Source organism: Marmota flaviventris, chromosome 10, assembly GCF_047511675.1.
Source record: "Marmota flaviventris isolate mMarFla1 chromosome 10, mMarFla1.hap1, whole genome shotgun sequence".
In the NCBI taxonomy this organism is placed as follows: Eukaryota; Metazoa; Chordata; class Mammalia; order Rodentia; family Sciuridae; genus Marmota; species Marmota flaviventris.
This window is the reverse complement of record NC_092507.1, coordinates 55,030,591-55,056,813: the sequence shown is the minus strand read 5'-3', so window position 1 is coordinate 55,056,813 and position 26,223 is coordinate 55,030,591. Positions and strand designations below refer to the sequence as shown.

General features: G+C 37.3%; 1 protein-coding gene across 1 annotated transcript in view; it reads left to right on the top strand.

Moving 5' to 3' along the window:
- Positions 1–239: 239 nt before the first annotated feature.
- The window catches only part of Slc35d1 (solute carrier family 35 member D1), a 45,000-nt gene continuing 19,016 nt past the window's right edge, over positions 240–26,223 (top strand). The window contains exons 1-11 of the mRNA XM_027949564.3: positions 240–826; positions 1,592–1,625; positions 1,724–1,810; positions 2,526–2,593; positions 4,077–4,148; positions 4,714–4,782; positions 6,898–7,000; positions 10,047–10,139; positions 20,583–20,650; positions 21,775–21,853; positions 25,049–25,131. Coding sequence (XP_027805365.1) covers positions 624–826; positions 1,592–1,625; positions 1,724–1,810; positions 2,526–2,593; positions 4,077–4,148; positions 4,714–4,782; positions 6,898–7,000; positions 10,047–10,139; positions 20,583–20,650; positions 21,775–21,853; positions 25,049–25,131 — 959 coding nt within the window. The 5' untranslated portion in view covers positions 240–623. The remainder of the gene's footprint in view (positions 827–1,591; positions 1,626–1,723; positions 1,811–2,525; positions 2,594–4,076; positions 4,149–4,713; positions 4,783–6,897; positions 7,001–10,046; positions 10,140–20,582; positions 20,651–21,774; positions 21,854–25,048; positions 25,132–26,223) is intronic.

Here is a 26,223-nt window from a genome sequence, read left to right as displayed (position 1 = left end):
AGATAAAAACAAAAACACCCAAACCACCTCCACAAACCAAACCACATTCAAATTGAGTCTAGACTCAACAAACCATCACTATTCAGCCACCTGTTATAGCGAGGGGTCGGCACTCTCTTTGCGGCAGTAATCTAGAGAATACGGCGGCTAGCCCCCGCGGCCCGCCTCGCACATTCCAGGTACACAGCCCGCAGAGACCCCTGCACGTGCTCCTGCGCAGGCGCAGGCCCACTGGGTAGCGTTCACCCAGGGCCGCTTCGTACTCCAGTGCCCCCGAGTGGCTTCTGCCTCTGCGCGCCAGGCTCGGGGTCGTCGCTGCCCCTTCTCCAGGTCCTCCGTAGCCCCTGCCCTGGCCAAGCCTGGCGTCCACTCCCCTCTAACCCTGCATTGCACAATGTGGGAGCAAAGTCCCCGAGGGTGTGAACCCGGGTTTCCCTGCCCCTGGGCGGAGACGCGCGGCGGCTGTGCAGGCAGCGGAGCCGGCGAGCGTGCTGTCGGCGCGATCCGCAGGCCCGGACCCCGCGAGTTCCCCGCAAGCCGCGGCCTCAAGCCCCCGCGCCGCTGGGCTCCGCCGCCAGGCCCGCCCGCCGCTCCCCTCACAGGCCCGCGCCGCCGCCGCAGCCATGGCGGAAGTCCATAGACGTCAGCATGCTCGGGTTAAAGGAGAAGCCCCCGCGAAATCCTCCACACACAGAGATGAGGAGGAGCTGGGGATGGCGTCGGCCGAAACGCTGACCGTGTTCCTGAAGCTGCTGGCCGCCGGCTTCTACGGCGTGAGCTCCTTCCTGATCGTGGTGGTGAACAAGAGCGTGCTCACCAACTACAGGTAGGGCCGCGGCGGCGCCGGCCGAGGCCGCGAGGAGGAGCGGGCGGCGGCGCCGCGCAGGCTCCCTGGACTTTGGTTGCCAAAGTTGAAGCGGAGTAAAGTTGGGCGGGATCCGGGGGAGGGTGGCGGCGGGGCCGCTCCGGCCGGGGCTGGGGGTCCCGCTCCGCACGCGGAGCTCCAGACAGCCGCGCGCTCCGGGCCGCCTTCGGCTGTTCTGCCATGCCCTGGGTGCAGCGCCCTCCCTGAACATCCTGCCTTTCGTTGCCTGGAGCAAAGTTGCTTGGTGACTTTAGGGCCCCTGTGCATGCCTGCGGGGAAGCGAGCGTGGGATGCGCTCCTTCCTCCGCAGTCTGTTCCCGCGCCGCTGACAGCCTCTGGGGACGTGCGCATCTTCACGCCCATTTACGATTATTCTGCTGCTGTCACGGGGACTTGGAGCAGAAGCTTTTTTTTTAAGGTGTGAAACCGTTGAAAAGATCTGTTTCTTAACTTCCTTGAAAAATCCGTTGCAGGCAGCCTACCGAAATTGTAGAATCGGACAAGATGAGACAAGTGGCCGCCCGAGGCTATAAAATCAGCGGTATGGCCTCATAACCGGCAGGATTTTTTTTTCTCACAAGATTTTTATTTGAATAAAGGACAGACGTTGGTGTGGATTTGTATCAAAAGACATTTTAAGATTGTCGGTGCAAAAGTTGAATTCACAGAGCTATGTTTGGGTTTTCTGACTTTTTTCTTTTCTTTATTTCTTTGCCCTTTTTATAGATTTCCCTCCTCGCTATGTGTTGGACTTGGCCAGGTTAGTTGGAATCTTCAGCATTACATGGTTTTATGTTGTCAGAACTTCTCTGTGTGTCTTTATATGTAGAACAGTGCATCTGTGTTCTCTGTTTACAGATGGTGGCCACAGTGGCAGTTCTCTGGGTGGGAAAGGCATTCAGAGTAGTCAAGTTTCCTGACTTTGACAGAAATGTACCTCGAAAGGTAAAAGATTAAAAAAAAAAAAAGTAGTACTTTGTTTTATGAGAAGGAGTCACTGTATTTTTTTTATCAGAGCCTTGCATATTCAAAAATTGTAGCTCTAACGAAATCCACATCTAGATAGAGCACATGTTATGAAAAAAAAAAAAAAAAAGAATAAATGCAGTAATGTGTGTTAGAGAAGTTCACAGTCTCTGTAAAATTAAAGGAAGAAAAAAACCCCAGGAATCTTTTTTGTTTTAATTAATGCTCACTTGTTGGGAGTGCAACAGTTCTGCAGTTTCTATATCCATCTAATCTAGCCAGTGTATCCTGCATTCATTATTCTTGGGTTTATTTTCATGTTCTTCTGTCTGCCTCTGCTTGACTCCACATCAAGATAAAATGCCTGCCTTTTTCTGCTGATATTAGAGCCATGTGCTAATACATTATCATATTTTAAAGCAAATAGTGTTTCTGTCCTACATTGGTCGATCATATTCATATTTCTTTTCTTCCCTGTCTTCCTCCCTCTCTTTCTGCCAGTTTAGTGTTGTGTCTCAGAGAATAGTTAATATTGTTTGGGTGTTTCCTGGGGCTCAGAATTGTTTATGAGAAGTAATCTTAAGTTTCATGTGGAAAGAATTTGATCATAAAAGCAAAACTGTTTCTGTTTGAAAGGACCTTGTTTTAGCTATCTTTATTATTGAGTTTTGTTATCCCTTTTTAAATTTTCTAGACGTTTCCACTACCTCTACTATATTTTGGGAACCAAATCACGGGACTGTTCAGCACAAAGAAACTGAAGTATGGATAACTTTATTTTACTAGTGAGGTTAATATAATGTGTTCTTAAAGTTGTACGTAAATGTGAAATATTTAATGCATTGTTACTGTTTCTAGAAAAAACGGAAGGACTAGAAAGTTTTTGTCATTAAATAATGAAGGTTGCACTAAAGGCTTTAGTGTAAGCTCATTTCTTTTGAAGAGAAAGAATAGTTGCTTTATCCTGTCTCATTTTGATGTTAGAGGTATATAAAATGTTATAAAATGCTATGATAGGGGATTTTCATTATTTTCCCAGACCTGCAGTAGTGAGAGATAAAAGGCTTCTGGGATTTCTATTCATTAATATAGTTAATTAGTACTATATTTTAGGCAGATTCCACACAGCAAAAAAGGATGGAAATGAGAACTTTCAGTTTTTCTTCTCACATGAAATAGTTAAAATGAGATGGAACCCTGATAACAAATATGATTAATATCTTACCCACTGTCATGTAATTATAGAGGCAGCGTCTTTACTTTTAGAAAGAAGCAGTAGCTCTCTCTGACTACATTGTCTATTACCCTCTAACCTTCCAGTTCCTGGCTTCTTCCCTTTGTGGTTTGTGATGTTCCACAGACACCCGTAGGAAAATAGTTTGACAGAAACCCATGGCTCCACTACTTCCACATGAGCTGAAGTTCTGGCATTTTGGATAATCATGAGTAGTGAGATCTCTTGAGAATCAGTGGCATATAATTTTTCATTTCCTCCTTTTTTTAAAGCAAGTAACCTGACAGGATGGCCAGGGGTATCTCTGGGGAGAGTTCCAAGTGAGACAGATTTATTATCATGGGTGGGGCATTCTTTTCCATCTCATTACCCACTTGGAAAGAAATGAAGGTCTGCTGTGAAATGCTGCTTATAGTTTGCTTTTTTTTCATCCATTGCCTGCCATCCATCCATCCATCCATCCATCCATCCCCTACCTTTGTTTGCCAGCTAAATATAAGGCACTTTGTAGTGAGATAAGACATATTCAGAAATAACTATATGTTTATTAGTGCAAGCAAAATGCTCTAGGAATTTAATGGAAGACTTTCACAAAAGGACAAGCAAGGAATGCTTTATGGGGTAAGATTTTCCTAGGTGTTTTGGGGTGGTTTAGTGAAGAAAGGTGATATAGGCCCTTTTACATTAAAGACTAACATCGGTATATCAGGATGTTTGCATACTTAGCAAAGTAAAATTTAAAAATACATGTATTATTTATGATGTATGATTTTTACCATTGTATAGTTAATGTTTCTCACTTTTAGTAGTTTTTTAAAAGCAACTTTTTTAGCTTTTTAAATCATTTATTTCTAGAGAGAAGTAAGGATTTAATTTAATCAGAAGTTAATCAGCATGGAATTTCCATAGGAAAGGAAATAATTAGCATTATTTTAAATTACCAATTTGAAAAATCTTGATTTAAAAAAATAAATTGAACTTTATTTTACCTAATCATCTTTGTTTTTGCAGCTTACCAATGTTTACAGTTTTAAGAAGGTTCTCCATCCTGTTTACAATGTTTGCTGAAGGAGTTTTACTCAAGTGAGCAAAATTTCTAATACATCTTTTCTTTAAACAACTTAAAGCACCTTGAATAGGTGCCCAGCATATGTGAGATATTAAAATTATTTGTCTTGGTTCTACTTCAGCTTTTGAGAAGTTTAAATTCTTTCCTTGCCATCAAATTGATAGTTTGTGGGAGCAGTAGTTGGGAAGGTTAAACGAGTTGGAAACCTATCTGAACTTGAGTTTTAATTTTCTACAGTTTCTATGTCTACTGCTGCCACTGAGTGAAGCTGGGTCAGAATCACAGTTCTAGGTTTTAAATAGCATTTATATCTTTTACTGAAAATGTGTGTTTCCTACTTTAAAAAATCCTGACTTACAAAAATGCCAACTCAATAGCAAATGGTAAGAATAAGAAAAATGACTACAATTATTTACATAGCAAATTGAGTTTTTGCTTCATCAATGAGATTCTTTTAAATATCCAGTTCCTTGGAAATATTTAAAATACTATTGTTTATGTTTTTTTGCCTGTTATGAAATGTGTCTGTACGAATAATAAAGTCACATATATATTTTTTTTAATTATCTTATTTTGTAGGAAGACTTTTTCTTGGGGTATTCAGATGACCGTATTTGCAATGATTATTGGAGCCTTTGTAGCTGCCAGGTAAGATGAGGGCCTATAGATAGCACATTAAAAATTGTCAATACATTTTGATAATAAATGATCAGTTACCAATCAGAATAATTTTTTTGTAGCCTAAGTAAAAGTCATGTCTTCTTCAGAAGTTAAATCTTTGGCTGTGTTAAGGTCAAGGCTGGCAAAATTCAAATTTTTGGGATTCTTAAATTCATGTAAGTTAGGATTTATTACTCTCCTGTACTTACTGAGCACATACTGTGTGCCACAAAATATTTTCAGCATTGAGCACATTATTTATGTATTCTTCATAGTGCTGAATGGTATGGGTATAATTTTCCTACTTTATAGTTAAAGGAAACTTAAAGTTCTATACTTGCTCAAGGTCGCACTGCTAATAAATGCTGGAATTTGAATGTGTGCCTGAATTCAGAGCCTATGCGATTTCATAAACCATGTGGCATTCTTTTACTTTGCAAATTTTTAAAGAAAATTTTGTGAGGTGAGGCAAATGACAATGAATACCTTGACTTATGGAATAATGAATAATATCATTGCTTTATTTGGCCTCACTTAAGATACATTACAGATATCATTACTTAGTCTTATTAGATTACTGGAACATTCCCCCTTTTTATAAAAGTTCTAGTTTTAAAGTGTATGAGGAAAATACAAAGCAATGATAAATGTTTAAGGAGATGACTATGCTAATTGTTCTGATTTGATCATTACACATTGTGTATGTATAGAATTATCACACTATACACCCAAAATATACATGATTATTTTGCTGCAGTTTAAAAATAAATAAAGAAAAAAAATTACATGGGGAAAATGTATACCCAAAGACAGAAAATGAAAATGATCACTAGAAGCCTGATACATTTTACTCAGCCCTGGGCATGCATAGATGGATTTACTGATGTCACAGATTCTACCTGACATACATTTTCATCTGGGTATTCCAATGGATGGCTCATTTACTTTCATCATATCCCTGTGGTGTAACTGGGGGGAAGTATAATTTAAATTCTATTTTATCTTACATCTCCAAGTGAAATTTCATTCTAAAAAAGAGAGGGTGGTAAAATTTGTTACCAGAATTTGGTTTTATAGCCAAATGTTGTATTTGTCTCCTTGGAGAAAAATTCTACACCAGGTATCTGCCTTTCTTTTTAAAGGTGTTCTGCTAACCTCTGAACATTTTGAAGCATTTCCTTGAAGCCAGTGAGATCCAAAATTGTACAACAGGTTTATTCAGGACTCACTTTGGCCTGCAGAAAGCTTTGAGGAGGGTTTCTAACTAGCCCTGCTTAATTAGAACCTTTGGGTTGTGAAAAAGATGGAAAGAAGAGAACCTGAAGTTAGAGTGTTGTCAGATGCTTGGATTAGGGGTGTGCATTAGGCTAGTCCTGTCTGAAACTGCAGCAGTATGCAGCTCCTCAGGTTTTGGTTCCATTTAGAGGTTCAGCTACAAGCATTGTAGTGTCTCTGCAAAGTCATAGAATGTGAGGCCACCATTTTGGCTGGGGTGCTAAAGTACGCTGAAGGCATACTTTGCTCAGATTATTCATTTATTCCATTAAATTTACTGATTTCTTATCTTGTGCTTACTACCCTATTAAGTAGCAGAGATTTTCAATTTCCCCAGTCTCACTAGTTTTACCTCATTGAGTAAGTATTTGAGTTCCTACTATGTGCCCTCTCACAACTTACTGTGATCCATACTTCAGAAATTCTGCCCAACTACCCGTGGAAGTTAGTCCCATCTTTTGCGTGAACTTTTTGAAAAATGATATGTTAAGAACTTTTGATTTCCTTATTTGTGAAATTGATGCCTTCTGCCTGATTTGGTCTGACTTTGAATTCAGAACAGTTTACTATTAACTGGCATGATTGATTATTCCTTATGATGTGTTTAAGCATTAGTGTTTTTGTTTCTAAAATAATCCCTATTGAAATAGTATGGAATTGCCAACTGTGACCAGGACTCAAGAAATACTAGTAGCTGATAAAATAACCTAATGTTCATTTAGCTGGAAAAGAAATGTTCTTGCAAATATTGTAGTTCAGACCTATTAAAAATTTAATGCATGTTCTTTAAATCTAACTTATTCTTAAAGTTTTGCTTATGTTTTGCAGCTCTGACTTGGCATTTGATCTGGAAGGATATGTTTTTATTCTGATAAACGATGTACTGACAGCAGCAAATGGTGCATACGTAAAACAAAAATTAGATTCAAAAGTAGGTAGCTATCTAAAACTTCTTTATTAGATATTTACTGATGTTGGGAATGGTAATAGCAATTCATCAGGATAAAAAGTATGGAATAAAGAAAAATACTTAGAAGGGATGGGAGAGACATGGGGGTTCTCTGAGGGTAGATTCCTATATTCTGGTGTTCACATAAGAAAGTTTTTAAATTAGCAATTAGGTTTTATTGATGGCTTTTGGGAAGGGATTATGGGAATATTGACTTAGAGTGGGGTAGGAAGGTTACAAAGTTCATAGAGAAAAATGAAATAAATGCTCATGGCTCTGTTCTGAAGATACTTGGTGAGGGACCTGGAACAAGAGAAATATATCCTAAAGCCTTTGGGCAATCTTTAAGGGAAGTGAGTGTTGGAGGGCGCTTGCAGAACAGGATGACCTTTGTGTACTTGCCCGACAAATGGTAGGAATCTTGAGGAAGCATTAGTTTCGCTCTCTCAGGGGTACTGCTGAGTTTCCTGGCTTGGATCTCATACGTGACCTTTGTACATCCAGCTCTTTGCCTTCTATTGGTGGCGTGGACATGAAGGCATTTCAGAATATTTTTTGTTTGTTTGCTATATACTTTGAGTATGCAAACATTAAATTTATTTTCAGATCAAGCCAGACCATCAGAAAGCTGAGTATTTGACCCACAATTCTTTTGATACATTATGAGGTTGTATTACAGTAAAAAACAGGTATTTAGAACTCAGCTTGCTGCATCATAGGGTTGTTTTTGAAGGAGTTGTTCTTGATTTCATAATGTATCCTAGGTGAGTACCCATATGAGATATTTATCTTAGAAGTCACCATAGTTTTTCCTGAGCAGCTGGTATGTTTTTATCTCATAATTTAGTCTTATAACTGATGATGGTTTTATCTTATTTTCTACCCGTGTTTTATCTTCAGATGACCTTATCTGCTTAGTTCTTTTTTTTAATATTTATTTTTTTAGTTGTAGTTGGATACAATATCTTTATTTTATTTATTTATTTTTATGTGGTGCTGAGGATTGAACCCAGGGCCTTGCACATGCTAGGCGAGTGCTCTACTGCTGAGCCACAATCCCCCGTTCTGCTTAGTTCTTACTCTGCTATATTATACTTAGAATATTTCTGAAATTACTTCAGGTCTTTTTTTGAAATTTAGATGATAAATAAATATAAATATCCTGTTCAATAGTTATAATAGTATTGAGTTGGAATCCTTTTGGCCAGGGCTTTGCCTTCTCCTCCAGAGAATTACAGATTGTGTGATTATCCCATTCATTATTCTCAGAGAATTTTTTAAAAAAATATCCTTGAAGAACTAGGGACAGTATAGATTTTTTTCCTATACATTTTCTCTAAGTATGCCTTTTATGTCTCATCCTTCATTTATTTGCCTGATGACTGTATGATGATTGCATTTCAAAGGAAGATGCTAGTAAACATTTTTGCCTTTTTTAAGAGAGCAGATAGAAGTTTGGTCTTACTCTGATGTGTGTGTGTGTGTTTCCTTTTAATCCATTTACTGCTTTGGAGAATAAATACTAATTAAAACATTTATCCAGCAGCTTCAATTGTCTGAAGCAATGCTGTCCAGTAGAATTTCTTTTGATGTTGGAAGTCTTCTTTATCTCTCTCTGCTGTTTGTTACTAATAGCCACGAGACATATGTGGATATTGAGCATTTAAAAAGTGACAGATATAATTGAGGAACTGAATTGGAAGCTTTATGTAATTATAATTAACTTTAAATAGCTACATGTGGCTAGTGGCTACTATTTTTGAACAGTGCAGTCTAGAATACATCCCAGAACCTAGGGGAAAAAAAAAAGTTCAGAGTATTTTACTCCTAGGAGAGACATTTAGTTCCTCACTTAGAAATGACTTAGAATTTATTTACGTTAGAACTTTTAAGCTCACTGATCTGCTTTTCATTTCATGGATTACAATCAGCAAACTAGAAGTGGTGTTCTGTTTAGAGGCAAAGGCTTGCCAGTAGTGTAAAAGATAATCTGCAACAAGAGAAACAGAAAAACTCTGAAACAGACACAAATACTGATGAAAAAAATAGTACAGGGGCTATTAAACAGCATTAAGGGCAGCACTGTATCAGAACATGCTATAGTAATGTGTGTTTATGATGATGCCCTAAGTAAAATTTAGTTGGTGTACTGTGTTTAAGAAGTTTGGGAGAGTTAGGTATGGTAGTACATGCCTGTAATCCCAGCAGCTCAGGAGTCTGAGGAGGAGAATCACAGGTTTAAGGCTAGCCTCAGCAACTTAATGAGACCTGGTCTTAAAATAAAAAAGATAATAAACTATGAGGGTGTAGCTCAATGGTAAAGCACCTCTGGATTCAATCCCCAGTAACTTAAAAAAAAAAAAATTCAGGAGTCGGGAAGAAAGATACTCAAAACAGGGCTGAGGTTGTGGCTCAGTGGTAGAGCACTTGGCTAGTACGTGTGAGGCACTGGGTTTGATCCTCAGCACTGCATAAAAATAAATAAATAAATAAAAGCATTGTGTCCATCTACAACTAAAAATATTTTAAAAAGTACTCAAAACAGTTAAAATGTGAAAAGAAAACAGTTTCGGCATTTCTATTTTTGTTATTTGTCAGTTATGTGAATGATGTGGATCATTTGTTTGCTTCTATATACATCCTCCATTCCTGGATAGCACATGTCTCTGGCTGACTGGGCGCCTATTCTTAAAGATTGCTTTGTTTCTCTATGGCTTTTTGCTTGCTGCCATGCAAAATGAGGCACACTTTTCAGTGATACTTGTGACCATAAACAATTAATTATTTGGTTTATCGTAGTATGGCCAACACGGAGATACTTTAAATAAATCATAAATTTTATTACCTATAATTTCAGGACTACTTATAATCCTGGTCCTGTGAACGTGAATCATACAGCATAAAGCTTAGTGCTGCATTTCAGACTTGAATGCATCTGTTGAAATTAAAGCCTTTTTAACTTAAGAAAGTCACACAAAATCATACATCATCATCATCATCATCATTATTATTATTATTATCATCCTAGGAGCTGGGGAAATATGGTCTCCTCTATTACAACGCGCTGTTCATGATTCTGCCCACCCTGGCCATTGCATATTTCACAGGAGATGCACAAAAGGTAGGACTTTCTAATTATGGTTAAATGCCTTATGTTGATGAATTACTTTATTGTTTTTGACCAAAAAAAATAGACTGTGGGGTTGTTAAAAAGAAATGTGCTTATTAAGTAACCACACACTGAGAATTTACTCTTTACTAATGTCATGCTAACTTCCTTCTTGGCATAAGTGCTGGAGAGTACTAAGGTGCCTCAAAATAGCTCTTGTCAACATAAAAATAGTACATGCTAACTAGTATCCTTTTCATATATGCCAGAATAGAGGAAGGGAATTTTTACATTTTTATTAAACTATAAAATAGGAATCTTAGCAAACTATCCTTGAGAAGCAAAAGAATCTTGAAATAGTAAAAACTTCAAAACCCTAAGCAAGATTCTGGCATCACTAGAATTTTGTTTCTCTGACAATTGTCATCCTGGCTTAAATTCCAAGTTGTTTTTTTTTCCTTAGGAGATACTTATTACTATGTGGTGCCATGACCATATAAATAGAAACTAATGTTGGTAACCAATTTTCTGCAAATGTTTAGTTAAGTTAATCCAAAATAGAGTACTAAAGTAAATCTAGAGAAGAATTTTTCTCTAAAATAAACTTGTATTCCTAGGGAAAAAGTTAATTCCATATTGTTAGAATTTATAACATTTTGCAAATCAAATTGAAATTCAGAATCCTACCAAGGATTTCTGTCCCAGATTCTTTCTGATAATCCCCCTGGCTAGTACTTCATCAAATACTTATTACTCATTCATTCTTAAGACAGTGATGATGCCCACAGATCAGTGAAGGCTGAAATAAAAAGGTTTTGAGAGCAATTAGACTATTGAAAACTTGTTCTTGAAACAAAGACAGGATACTGATAATTTATGAAACATAGTTACATAAGACCTCTTTCTTTTAAATAATTGGCACATATCATTTTGAATAGATGTGTAAAGTTCTAATGATGTGATCTGGGTACTAGAAGATCTAGAAATGGCCCTGAAGTAGGAAACAGAGCTAACTACTCTGACCAGTTGTGATGAGTAAATTTCTGTGACTGTGAAGAAAATGGTAGGAAAAACTAGCATTTTTTGAATCTATATTATCTGCTAGTTGCTTTCTATATATAACATAATAGCTTAGAAAGTTTACATTATCTCTAGTTTACTAATGTGAGAGTAGAGGTTCAGAGAAAGTAAATAACTTGCCCAAAGCCATACTAAGGGGTAGGGGGTATAGGGTGGGGGGATGGGGGGTAGTAGGATCAGAATTTAAACCCAAGCCTTATAGCAAAGACTAGGGTCTTTCCACAGTGGTCTGCTTCCTCCAAGCAAGACCCTGACTGAAGCACCCTTTACTCTTTGGAGTAAGAATGTGATGTAAAATGACCATCCCCTAATGGCAAGATGGTTCCAATTCTCTAGGCCAATTTGTATATGAGAAAGTTGGAAGAATTAATATGGTTAGGTATTCTAAGGACCTAGCAAAGACAGAATTTTCATTATATTAAAACTTTGACCAATAGCGTGTAGCTACTTGAAAAAAATTGACCAAAGGAGACATTTCTTCATTCCAGAATGCTGACAATTTATGTAAAAAGTTATAATTTGCACATTTTGAAATTCAGTAACTCACATTCATATTGAAATGCTTTAGTGTGGTTAAGAATGTTTATTCATAGTGTGAAAATTTGCTTTGTCACCTATGTTAGATCTAGATTTCCTCTTATTCTTTTCTTCTATTTCTAAGCAGAAGAGTAGAATTTTGAATAATAGTCTTTTGTTTCTCCAATAAAAGTGCCAAAGTCAAGAAAGGTTTATTTTAGAAGAATAACGATTTTGAAGAATGTGAGTTCATTTAAATATTTTCCAGTTAGAATGATAAACTAATTTTAGAAATTGAACTCATTGTTTTATAGTGAAACTCCATCATTATTTTGGATTTTGTATAAATGTTTATTCTCATTCTTATTACTAATAAAACATTTATTGCGGTACAAATGGATATTGGCTTTCTTACAATCCCTTGCTCTTTTTCTAAACATTTTTTCCTTAACATCTTCTCTGTCTCAACATTCTCATATAGTTAAAGACTATTGTATATCTCACTATGTTAGACTCAGAAAATAAGAAAAAAGAAGCTGCAATAAAATGGTATCGTCTTTAAAGACCATACCATCTTATTAGGGAGCAGACTTGCCATTCTAAGAGCAACATACTCCTTATGGTTTAGATATAAGGTATCCCCCAAAAGCCTAGGTATGAGACAATATCAAAGTGCATGCCTATTGGTAAGTACTATGAGTATTCAGGTTAGGAAGAAAATGGTGTGAGTTAAGTATCAATAATTGTTGTTTAGTGAGGTAGTTCTTGTTTTCTTTAATTTTTTTTTAGTTGTAGATGGACACAATGCCTTTATTTATTTATTTGTTTATTTATTTATTTATTTATTATGTGGTGCTGAGAATCGAACCCAGTGCCTCACACTGGGTTTGATCTTTTTTTTTTTTTCCTTTTCAATTCTTAGAAGAGCATCTGTTGCATAATAAGTACTTAATATATATTCTTTGAAATAGCAGTGATTCTGTAACTGTAGGCAGGTAGGGTTTGACTGGAGGAGGTGGGTCACTGGGGGTGTGCCTTGCCTTGGGGGCTTTTCTTTTGTCCTTGTGTAGGAGCTCTTCCTCTTGACCACTCCTGAGCTGTTTCCCTCCACTGCACTCTTCTGCCATGATGTTCTGCCTCACCTCAGGCCCAGAACTGTGTAACTGGCCATGTATGAACTGGCCATGTATGTATGAGTGCTGGCAGGTACTCTACCACTGAGCCACAATCCCAGCCCAGTTCTTGTTTTCTTAACCACCAAATGCAATAAGCAGTGTTAGCCTGTTTTGGGGCTTGTTTTAGAGACAAGACTTACAAAGGTGGTTGAGTGATTATTTTCTTATTTAAAACAGTCTGTATGTAGTAGGTGGAAGCCTACATAACCCAGGGTGTCCAGGAGACTCATAGTGTTCTACAAGAGGTCTGAGGTTTAGTTTTTCCACTGGAGGATTGATTTTCACAATAGATAGTGGTTTGTTTGTCTGAAGCCTTATCTAAAAGGGTTTGCATTAAAGAATGGGATATATGGTAAGGTAAGAGTTTTCTCTGTTCTTTCAAAGATCATATTAAGGGCTTATTATGTGTCAGATGTTCTTCTAAGAGTCTGATTCATTGTCAGATTGTCAGTGTGCTTTTCTTCCTACATGTGCATATGTATATTTGGACAAACATGAGTGTTTATGCATACATTTTTAAATGAGGCTGTTGCCAAAAAACAATTTAAGACTGTTTCTGGCCATTAGTATACTTTACCTATTTGGTATGATGCCTTCTACCTGACAGGATACTTCAACATAAATAATTTCCCCTGATCTTTGTTACATATCTCTGTAGTAGGTTGTTATCTGTTTTTCAGATGCTAGAAACATGCTCAAGCCCAGTTGGCAAGGTTCAGAACTAGAACCGGTGTGACTCCAGAACCCTTGCTTTTTGCCTGAGTACGTGTATCTCCCAAAACCATCTGCTGTCCCTGACTTACATTCTCCATTTGGGACTTCATGCAGGGACTTCTTGTAGGACAAGCCCTCAAATGTGAGAAATAACTCAGTGGTGGTTAAAAGAGTAGTATTAGAAGTAGTCAGCAACTTGTCCTTGTCATTAATTATTTACAAACAATCACTGTTCTTTCAAAGACCATATTAAGTGCTTATTGTGTGTCAGATGCTCTTATAAGAATTGAAAAGTAAAAAAACAAAAAAAACAAAGACCAAGGTCTTTGCTTTAATTGTGCTTGGATTCCAGTGGGGTGAGATAGACTACACATAAATTATATACTAAGAGCAATGAAGAGAAGTAGAGCATGAGGAGAATGAAGGGAAGTGCTGTTTTTAGTAAGTTAGCTAAGAAAGTTGTCTTTACAAGATTCATTTAAGCAGACATGAACTGAATGGATTGAGAAACCAATTTGTGTGGCTTTTTGGAGAGGAAGTCATCTAGATCTAGGTTGAGGAAAAAGCATGTTCTGGATCCTGAGAAATGAGCTCTTAGCATTTTCTGAATGGGTACATATCAGGGAAAACCAAGGTGGACCTTGAGAAAGGTGGAGGAGGAGAAATGAAAGGTGTGTTCCAGGCAGAACTAAGCATGAGCACAGGCATAGATGCAAGTGTTGTTAGAAGATAGAAGTGTAAGACTCGGAGAGGCCTTGGAGAGCATCTGGTTCAAACCTTTTATTTCATAAGTGAGGAAATAGGGGCCAGAGAGGACCCAGGTCTAGATTTCCCAGATTTCCTGATTGTAAGACTGGTGCTGTCACTCTTCTCATTATACCACACCCTGTTTCCTTCTAAATTAGAACCAGTGCTAGACATAGGAATTTGAAATTTACTCTCCAAGTAGTAACAAGTCCTTAAAAGCTAGTGATATAAGTGGTACAATGAAGAGAAATTTGGGCCTACGTGAAGAAAACCAGCAACCTCCAGGTCTGTCCCCATGCACTAGCTGATTTTGGATAAGTCCTTCTGCTCTCCCACTCTGCTTTGTCATGTATAAAATGGGGAGGTTGGGATAAAATGTTCTCAAAGTAGGTCTTTTTCTGGGAAGAGACAGAATTCATGAGCAGTAAAAGTCATATTGGTGTGAACACTACTAGGCTGCTGTCCTCCCAGCTGGCCTGAATCTAGTGCTCTCAGATAATCAGTGCTGATCAACTGCTTTCATCCGTGGGACTCCTGGCTCTCCTGAGCTTAGGCCACTTATTGCATGGAAGTTCTCTTTGTATTGAATGAAAAGATCTCCATGATGAGTGGTTAAATGTAAAAGCATGGTGCAAAGGGTAGGCTTTCTTTGAGTAAAATGAAATGAAAAATAAGATACACATAGTTTATTCACTTATTTCAATAAAGGAACTGGAAAAATTATATATGAAACTAATAAAGTAACCATCAATTTTTGTGTTTGTGTGTGGGAATAGGTATATAGAAAAGAATGAAGGGACACTTCCAAACTCTTCATTTTTCTGAATTGTTTTTATTGTAGAATCATGTGAAGGTATTTAAAAAACTGTACTTTATAAAGTGAACAATAAGAAAAATATTATTTTTTTTGGAATAAATGATGAATATTCTGTGATGAATCCTAACTTCAAAAATAACTGGGAAAGAGAGAACAAATTTATTTGTTTGCATTTTTAGAGTTGCAGATTCTTGACCTGGATGCAAACTAAAGCAAAATCAGATTTGAATTATTTTTCTCAAAGTCTCACTATTAACCTAAGTAGGAGAAGGAAGAAAAATTGTCCTCTGCTAGGGCAAGAATCCAACAAGAGGCTCTGAAAGGTCCAGAGAGGTATTTGACAGGATTGATACAATCTTTAAGGAAGAATTGGAGGTTAAGGATGAAAAAACTAAATTACCTTAAAGATTAAAGGCAAGTTCCAATTGAACAATGCATCCCAGTGAGCACATAGTACAAGGGAAAGCCTTGGGAAAGCATTCTCAGAAACTAGTCTGGTTGTATGTGTGTATGTGTGTGTGTATGTTTGTGTTTTAAAAGTTTATTCAAGGTTTGTAAGTCTTGCATTTACCTTGAACCAAAGAACCTATATTTCAGCACTTAGTGTTTTTAAAATACATATCTTCTAAAATATTTTAAAAAGTCCCTACATATTATATGAAAACCAGCTTACTGTTAATAAAAGATATCTAATTAATATAGGTAGAGGTGGAGTGGACATCACTTCACTAATGACTTTCCAAAGTTGTCAGGACAGATTGTGTTTAAATTCATTAGTTGCTGCCTCCAAAAGGGAATGTTTGCAGCACAAAGCCGGTGATTCAGAGTCACAGGAGTTGGAGCTCTGCTTTCTGGCAGCACACTCTGCTAGGTATTCTCACGTAGGAATGGAAGAACAGACCTCTTGCTGTGAATCTCACAAGGCCAGTACTGTAGGCACTGGGACATTGTATAATGTCTTCATTATATCACTGGTTATATTCCATGGCTTAGGGGAATGACAAGAAAAGTTGCCACACAAATCATCTGTCTGGAAGTGTCTCTCATGAAGCACTGCTGTTTAAATTATGAAAAAGTTTTAGGCTACTGGGGTAGCCTGTCCAGGGTGACTACTCTTGTTATTAGTCATTTTTATTTTTGAGGATGTGACTTTTCAACAGGAGCAAGAAACTTGATTAGTAAGTTTAGTAAGTGTAGTTTTGCCATCATACATAGGTTTTATATTGGTGGCAAAGCGTAGTGAGCAGCGAGACAGTGAAAATATCTGGGCTTATAATCTCATTTAAGCTAGGAGAAGGGGCAGAGCAGGAGAGGTAGAAAATGGTTATAATAGTGTCAAGGTGGGTAACCCAGCACCACTGATTCTGGGAACTCACCTGACTTTCCCAAGGCAGGGAGAGAACTATGGCAGATCATTTGCACCACTAACATTATCTTTGTTCTGCCTTAGCAAGTTTCCTAGCAGTTTACTTTTAGAAAAGACCACATTTTTTTCTCAATAGTTTTTTTTTTAAGAGAAAGAAATTTCAAAATAGATTTACATCATTTACAACCTTTTTACCATGATGTTCTATATAGAGTATAGAAAGCCTAAATTGTTTGTTAAGATTTTTCAAGGTAAGCAGGGAGAAATCAAAACACAGAAAATGTCTCATTTATACTTCAGATTTTAGTTTGCATATAAAATAAGTTATTGACTTTTTGTTTAGCAAGTTTCCCTGGAAGTGGGAATGGTTGCACTTATGAAATTATTCCATGTTTCTCTTTAGATCAGGAGTGGTGAATCAGTGCAGATATTATCCTGTGCTCTTATGGACAAGGACAAATAGTCACAGTATTTTCCTTTTTGAGCCTGGACATAGCCTCAGAATGTTTCCCACTACAGTGGTTCAGACAGCCAGAATTAATCAATTAGAGCTGGTACAAAAGAAAAAATCTTGAGGGCACAGTGGTTCATGCCTATAATCCCAGTGTCTCTGGAGGCTGAGACAGAAGGATGGTGAGTTCAAAGCTAGCCTCAGCAAAAGCGAGGTGCTAAGCAACTTAGTGAGACCCTGTCTCTAAATAAAATACAAAATAAGGTTGGGGATGTGGCTCAGTGGTTGAGTGCCCCTCAGATCAATCCCTGGTACCAAAAAAAAAAAAAAAGACAAAATCTGATTGCATTCCTGGACTAGATTTTAGTTTTATTATTGTATGTCATTTTAGTGCTTAATCTTACTCAGATACTCCCTAAATCTTTTAATTTCCTTTATCTAAGCAAGTAAAGAACAAATTTTATAGTTAAACTTTTTTGTTTCAAATATTTTTATTTGACTAAAAATCTTACACAGAACATGGTAGGTCCATATAACCTTTGCCCTTTGATTGTATGACACTCTTTTCACTCCTGGAGGTTTTGACCCGTGGAATTACATGATACCACCAGCACCTGTAGAGGTGGAAACTTCATTCAAAACAGAAGGAAGCCTAAGAAAGCATCTTTGTATGTTCAGTCTGTAACCACAGCCACCACTTAGCCAAGATTGCAGATCATGGAGCTTGTAGCAGAGTCCTATTTAGTTCTGTGTTATGCACAGAATGACCAGTCAGGTCATTCTCGTCACAGTGACTCTTTATCAGAGTTTTCTCTAGAGGCAGAAGTTTTGTTTTGTTTAAACATTTTATTTTTCCTGATTAAAAAAAGTACATGATCGTTGTGCCTTCTGTATCTCCTGTCATAGGGAGAATAAAAAGGTTTGCCTGTTGGGGCTGTGGGTGTTGCTTAATAGTAGAGCACTTGCCTAGCATGTGTATGGCCCTGGGTTCAATCCCCAGAACCTTAAAAACAAAATTTTTCTTCCCTGCAAATCTACCACCATGAGTTAATAATGGTAGTGGTGGAAGCTTAAGTAAATAATCTCTTCTGTTTATAAATTCTGTATATATTTATGTAATTTATATATCTTATTTTATTCTCCCAGTTGTTTCTAACAAATAGCAGAAGGAGCAGATTGTTTTCTACCTTTGTAATATAGACAAGGGCTCATAGAGGTTAAATGACTTTATTATGACCTCACAGAAAGTTAATGCAGAGTTACAAGTAGAACTCCTGCTTTTGACTCACTGATCTGATAAGAGCAGCCATCGAGTAGAAAAACTTGTGTTGTTTCCCAGAAGTATAGATAGAAGGACTGTAGGCTGTGGAGATGAACAAGCTCTTACTAGCTGAATAATTTTGGAAAAGTTACTGAATATTTCTGAGTCTGGCACATAGGAAGCTTGTAATAAGTGGTAGCTTTTATTGCTTTCTTAATGCTGTCCTTATGGCAGATGGCAGGGAGGGTGGGCTCTTGAGGTGACTGAATGGGTCATATTTGTCCTTCAGCTGTACTTTCAAATGGCTGCTGCTGATTTTGTTGCTGTCAAAGATCTATTCTTGTGGTAAAGTAGAGGAATGCAGCAGGCTACTTGTGCCATAGACCGGCTTTCTTCAGACATAGGCCAAATACTTAGGGAAATGGGGAAAATAAATCCTCTGAGAATTATTTCTCTGTTTTTGAATTGTATAAATAGAATAATGGCCATAAGATTTATTTTAATATTCTACAGAATAGTTACTATGTCCCCAAGGGGGCGGCCTATGCAGTATATATTTGCATTTTTCCTGAATAAAATTTAATGTTCATTGTAAAGAGCCATGGACTTGGAATGTGTAGATTTGAGTCTAATATATTAGCTATGTGACCTAAAGTTAGTCAGTCATTTGATGTCTTCTGGGGATAATATGACTTGGCTTTTTCATCTTAGAGGGTTATCACAGGACTCAAATGACATGATCTATTCAGAAGCACTCCACAAATATTAGGCAGTATTATTTATTGCTGTAGTTTTCTATTTCATTATGAGCAGACCTAATTAAATCCTCTTTAGCATAGTGCCCCAAGGCCTGACTTAATACATGTCAGAATCGTGCCCCGTTAGCATAGGAGATTAAGGAGGGAAGGAACTCCTGTATATAGAGTATAGACAGATTTATTTAAGGTTTTTGCTATATAATTCTGATTATTTTTTACTCTTAGGTCATCCATGCATGTGTGTGTGTACCAGATGTACATGATTAAAGATATTCATCAAGAATGTATAAAAAAAACTTAAAACTCAATCATCAGAAGACTTTTAATTAAAATTTGGCAAAAGATTTGGGTAGACTATAAAAAAAGAAATACTGATGTCAGATAAGCACATTAAAAGATACCCAACCCTTGTTAGTCATTAGGGAAACAAGTTAGAATTCTGAAATGCCACATGCCACTGACCAGAATAGCCTCTGGGAATTCTAAATATTGATGAACATGTACAACGGTGAGAGCTCTCATACAGTGCTGGGGAGAATATATAATTATGTAGCTACTTTGGAAAAAAGTTTACAGTTTATAAGAAAAAAAAGTTTATCTTATAAAATTAAGGATAAATTTACCAAAAGAACTAGCAATCTAATGTCCTAGATATTTACCAAAGGCAAATAATAATGTGTTAATAGACTTTTACTCCAAGGTTAATTGCAGCTTTATTTATAATAACATAATTGTAGAAACAACCCAAATAAAAGTCCATTGACTCTTGACTAAACAAATTGTGGTGTGTGCATATATGTGTGTGTGTGGGGGGGGTGTGTGTGTGATGACATATATATATAAGTGATATATATATATATATAATATATATATATGATATTATATCATGTCATATATATATATGAACAATAAATCTCCTGGAGTAGACCTTAGGTGTATTTATATAATTACTTCTATACCTGGGATTGAATTCAGGGGTACTTGACCACTGAGCCACATCCCTAACCCTGTTTTGTATTTTATTAGAGACAAGGTCTCACTGAGTTGCTTAGTGCTTCACTAAATTGCTGAGGCTGGCTTTGAACTCACAATCCTCCTGCCTTTGCCTCCCTAGCTGCTGGGATTACAGGTGTGCGCCACTGCACCTGGCTAGAAATGTGTTTTAATGTTGGAGAAAACCTTTAACGCTAGTACATTAACAGCCATCTGGGAGAATAGCTGAGTTTAGCCAGATGTGGACGTGTGCCTTAAGGAAATAATTATTTCTTTGCACCAGTAGGGAGAAGTATAAAATCTCCCCACATTACATTTTAGAAAGTAGGATGCCTTTTAAAATTTTTCATTGGTTCAGTTTGATATATTTGAAACTTGAACATCACTCTATCCTGGGAGTGATGCAGGGAAATGCATGCCTGTGTATGTGTGTGTGTGTGTGTGTGTGTGTGTGCACGCACACGTGCGCGTGCATGTGCATGTTGGGGGTACACACATAAAAGGATTTTCATTAATGAACGAATGAGCTCCTTCTGAGGGCCTGCTCTAAAATCTAATGCTTCCTTGCATATTACAGGCAATGGAGTTTGAAGGCTGGGCCGACACCCTCTTTCTTCTACAGTTCACCCTCTCCTGTGTGATGGGGTGAGTGTTTATCACCTTGTTAGCAGATAGTTTTCCTAGAGACATAGATTAGAGAAATTTGTTCAGGAGTTCATTTGCCTCATTTCCCAGTATCTGTTTGGGCTCCTAAGTGTGTCAGCTTAGGATAATCAATTCCAGACTCAGTGGTTTCATAGTACCACCTGGGAGTGTGCTCTTAAGGCTGCTGAATTGATCCCAAAGTCATGTTAGAGGAAGAAAAGAGCTGATATTTATCCATTGGCCTTGTCTATAATAAGCAACATTATATTTCAGTATGCATTATTTTATCTATACATTGACAGTTTGACACATGTTGTTGTTCTCTTACCTATGAGAAAGCAGGCTCAAAAATTAATTATCAAAGTTTGCACAAGCAGTAGATGGCAAGGCTGCATTTGACTTTGGGGCTAATTGACTTCTCTCTACCATGTTGTCTTCTGTCTAGAAGAGAAGATGTAAAAGGCAAAGAGTATCTGCAAACATGCTTCTCTCCTCACTTTCATGTTTCTATAATGTGTCCTTCCCTTAGCCAGTCAGCTCATCTGTGACTGGACCTGGCACATAGTGAGCAGGTGCTTCAGAATATAATGACATGCTTCCCTAGGATTAAGTCAGCTCAAAAGCCTCAATGGAAATCTAGGAGTTCCAAGTGCTGCTACTTAGTTATTGAGGGAGCCTGTATCCCCTCTTAAAGTAGTTCCAGTTTGATTTTCTTCCATCCTTAAGAATCCCTCTTGCCTTCATCCTGTCCAGAGGTCACATTGTCCTCATGAGAGGTATACAAGTGAGGTAGGGTTGTGAGATCTGAGCTTTCTGTCTAGCTTAGGTGAGATAGTAGGAAGCATGATTGCTAAAGAATACTCATCATTATAAGTAATAGTTTCATGGTTTTGTTGAGGGGATTCGAAAAACACCAGGACAGGAAACGGATGTGTGTTTCTCTTTAGAAGTCTTAAAAAATCTGAAGCTTCAGTGTAACAACAGTGAGGTGAAGAAAGCTCACAGTTGCTCGGTGACTAGAATGAGCTAGCATGGCCAATACTGGCTATTTCTCTTGGCTAGAGATTATTTTAAAGTAAGCACTGGGTCTTCATTATGATGTACCTTTTCCTTCTTCACCCTAGGTTCATCTTGATGTACGCCACAGTGCTCTGCACTCAGTATAATTCTGCTCTTACAACTACAATAGTTGGCTGTATTAAGGTAAGTTGAAAAAAAAAATACTGGTATCTTTTTGGTATGTGCTTTTTTTTGATTATTGATCCTCTAAAATAATAATCTTTTTATGTTCTTAAGTCCCATAATCCTTATTTCCTGTTCTATCTTATTAGTTTTGATGGGTTGTGTTGCATTTCTAACAGTCTTTAAGAATTCAGGAAGGGCCTGGTCTGCTTGCAGGCAACTTAGCTCTGAGGAGTGCGGGAAAAGGAAAATGTATTATCTTAGAGTAGAGGAAAAAAGAAAATTTAGGCTATTTGTGACAGGGCAGATGAATAGCTTAGTAGTGATAGGCCCATCCCATTAACCGAAGTAAGAACTGCTCTGTTTCACTGAGTTCTGGTGTTCTGTGTGAAGAGGTGCTGGCCAAAAGCTAATCAAGGGTGCTTTTCCTGTGACTGAGCCAGACCTTATATGACCCACTTTTAAAAATTGTGTCTGACATTTTCAGTAATGTTGCTTCCTCCTGAACTGTTTTATTTGAGGGAGACTCATTTGTCTTCAGTCAAGAGAGCCAAGTTGAGTATTGAGCTAAAGTTCACTGAAGCCTGAGGCCTCTTTCATCTGACTTTGTGATTCTAGCTCTTTAACATCAAGGAGGTCATGGCATATCTGAATTAGCCAAGTGGGTTTACTTTCTAAAAAAGACAAGACAGGGAGGTAAGTCCATGATCATTTGGGAAGAAGAGGATGGTTACTTTGGTGGCTTCCTTTCTGATGCTTCAATAGTCATCAGTAGAGGTAACATTTTTACTGACTACTAAGTAAAACATGCCCCCAGTGGAGTGGGGCCCATCCCTGGTGTTCTGCACCCCCAGTGGAATGAGGCCTGCCCAATCTCCTGTTAGAAATCAGATTGGATTATAATTTTCCAAAGTCTGTAGCTTCAAATCATGAAATTAGAGTGTTTGACATGAATAGAATTCTAAATTAAGCTATAACAAGTCAATTGTGTGAATTCTCCCAGAAAGCTAAAGACAAGGGACTGGGCTGACTGAGATAGTTTTAGCCCCTCAAAATAGCTCTCTGCTGTGTTTTGGTTTTGCATAGTGATGCTTCAAGAGCAAAGTGGATGGCTTGTATCTTTAGAATAAGAGCAGTTAAGAACATAGGAGATAGGGCATTTGGTACCATGTTTTAGCTAAGGAGAAGGATGGGGTAGGAAAGCCTATGTTTGGTTTAAATAATTAAATGATTTTGCTTGGAATTTCTTAGTGTGTACTTTACTGTTGTGAACATGGGATACACACACAGTGATACCTAATGTGTGTCCATACTTTTCTTTTGGTATACTTTTGATATAATTTTGATATATTCTTTTGATATAATTAAGTAACCAAGGATTTACTCAGTCCCAAGGGAGCAGATTTATTTCAGACCTTTGAGGGAAAAACTGTATTGCCGGATTAATTGCTTTTGCTCCTCACTGCTGCATGGTCTCACTGTTGAAGGAGAGCTAATAGATGGGAGTTAGAATCTACCAAAGCTACAGTGGTGCTTCTTTCATTAACTTTTCTGCTTTTCTTTTACTAGCTTTTCTGCTCAGCTGTTCTTTCAGGAGGCTTTAAGCTTCTTTCTGTTCTTAAGGATCCCAACTTCACAAACCCTCTGTCAGATTCCTCATTTCTCTTTGGTGAGGTGTGATAGGAAAATCACTTAGTATTTCTGGTTAAAAAAGGAATCCCCAGGCCTACTCCAGATAAACTAAATCACAATCTGTAGAGTATAACCTGGAAATCTTCATTTTTAACAAGGTTTCCAGGTAATTCTCAGATACACTAAAGTTGGAGAATTACAGTCTTAGTTTTGAGCTCACAGTATACTCTTCTGTGCTTCCTGTAACATTCTGTCTGGGAGAGGTTGGTGTCCTCCTGATAGCAAATGTTGCTTAAGATACCCTAATATATACCTACAACTTTTCTGATTTTGAGCAGCAAGTTGTGCTCTCGGTAGGCCCCCCTCCTTTCTGAAGTTTCCTGGACAGTTTATGCAAATTAATTCACTTTCTCCGTGGATCTTTGTATTCAAAGAGGTCCTGTTATTTACTTTTCCGGCATACCTATTGGCCTTGTTTACTATTACAAAATACATATATTTTATCCTTCAGTAAGAAAATCTGCTCTAGGGCTGGGGCTGTAGATCAGTGGCATAGCGCTTGGTCTGATGCACCGGGTTTAATCCTTAGCACACATAAAAATAAACAAATAAAATAAAGTCCTGATGTCTATCTACAAATACAAGGAAAAAAACCCCTGCTGTAAGGTAACTTGCTGTCACTGTCCTTAGACCTAGAAGAAGCTGGTGTAATTTTGAATGCTCTCTGAAAGAGCACTCTTATGAAAGTTATTTTGAAGTTTTGTTTTTAGTTTTTGTTTTTTTCACTACTGAAGATTGCACCAATTGCCTTAGCTAGGCAAGCAGTCTACCACCAAGCTATAACCAAGTCCTGGCCTTTCTGCCTGATCCAGGAATGTTGCTACATTGACAATTTATGGTAGTTTCAAAAGAGAGGGAAGCAGTAACTTATGAATATAAAAGAAGGAATATTTGAAAGGAATTGAATGATAGTTTAAACTTTAGAAAGTTGTTTTCTGCTTTTTTAATCTGAAGATAATTAAAGAGAGCTGGATGTTTATACCTAGGAGTGTCAGAAGTGATTTTAGATATAATACTTCAAAATGACTTCCCATGTGTTATTGAAGATAGCAAGGAAAATTTCTCTAATAATAGTCTTCATGTTGGCAAAGTTCCCATCATCCCCTTTTTCCTTTTTAAAAGAAGAGGAAAGATGTTTGCATGTTAGCATTCTTTCATTCTTTATTCTTTCTCTCATAATCAGTAGTTATCCCAATCAGAGTAAAAAGCCATCTGTCAGCCAGTCAGAGTAAAAAGCCATCTGTCAGCCATCCCACAAGGCAGGGAAAGTTTGATAATCTTGTTAATGATCTACAAGCATTTACTTCTGGAGAAATAATTTGGGAACAGGCTAATGTCATTGACTTCTTACTGGTGTCCTTGTTCATACTACACTCACTTTAGGGTTAATGGGTTTATGTTGTTACTGTTTGTTTGTTTTTGTATTTTAAGGGTATTTAAGGTCACAGCATGGATGAGTTTATATGTACATTTAAAAAACTTGGTTAAACCTATGTAACAATATATCACTTTTTTTCTTTTTAGAATATATTAATAACTTACATTGGAATGGTCTTTGGTGGAGATTATATTTTCACATGGACAAATTTCATTGGCTTAAATATCAGGTAAGTAAAAATGTTTAATTAAATATAACCTCATTGACAAATAAGGTTTAGATACTCAAAATAATGTCACAGTAAGCTTGTGTTATTTAATGGCAAATTTATTTACTTATTAAATAATATTTATGGAATGCTTACATTGTGCTAAATATTTAATGTCTCTACATAATGCTTTTTGAGGAAAAGGGAGAAAATAATTCCATATTCTGTGCACAGTATTTAGGAAATCTTTTCTGGTAGGTAAACTCCCTTTATTTAGCTTTCAAAGGACAGTTGTTTAATTATACTAGCTGGCAGTGAAGCATTCTCAAAAATTAAGAGCTAAAGAATTCCACCTCTTGGGCTAGGGTTGTGGATCAGTGGTAGAGATTTGCCTTGCACGTGTGAGGCACTGGATTCGATCCTCAGCACCACATATAAATATATAAAGATATTGTGTCCATCTGTAACTAAAAAAAAAAAGAATACCAGCCCTGTTACAATTGATTTGTATATATCAGTAACTTTCTTTAGATCTTACTTAATCTTTATCAGTTCAGGTATTTATGAAAAATCATTTCTAGTTTTGGCAATTTGAATTTCACAGTTTTAAATGTAGTTATATGCCTAAAAATTATCACGTTTATATTTGGGACAGACCCCTGTTCTAAAATTAAATTTGTTTAACAGCCTACTTGACATATCTAGCTGACCTGTCCAAAACTGAGCTCCTTTTATTTCCTCCACTTTTCCTCCACCCACTGTCTCTATCATCTTGGTTGTTGGAGATGCTATCCTTCTAGATGCTCAATTCAAAAACTTTGGAGTTAGCCTTGACTTTCCTATCTTGTATCCAATGTCCAGTCTGTTAGCAAATTTTGTTGGCTTTATCTTCAGAAAATATCCAGCAAAGGATCACTTCTCACCTTCTGCCTTACTTTCATCATCATTTAACCTCAGCATCTCTGGTCTAGATTTTTACCCTAGTGTTAAATACTTGTATGCCTGGTTTGACTCATGAACCTTCCTCTTCCCAGTCAATTCTCAACAGAATAGTCAGTGTAGGCTTATCAAAGGTAATTAGATCATTCTTTCAATTCTCCCAATAACTACCTT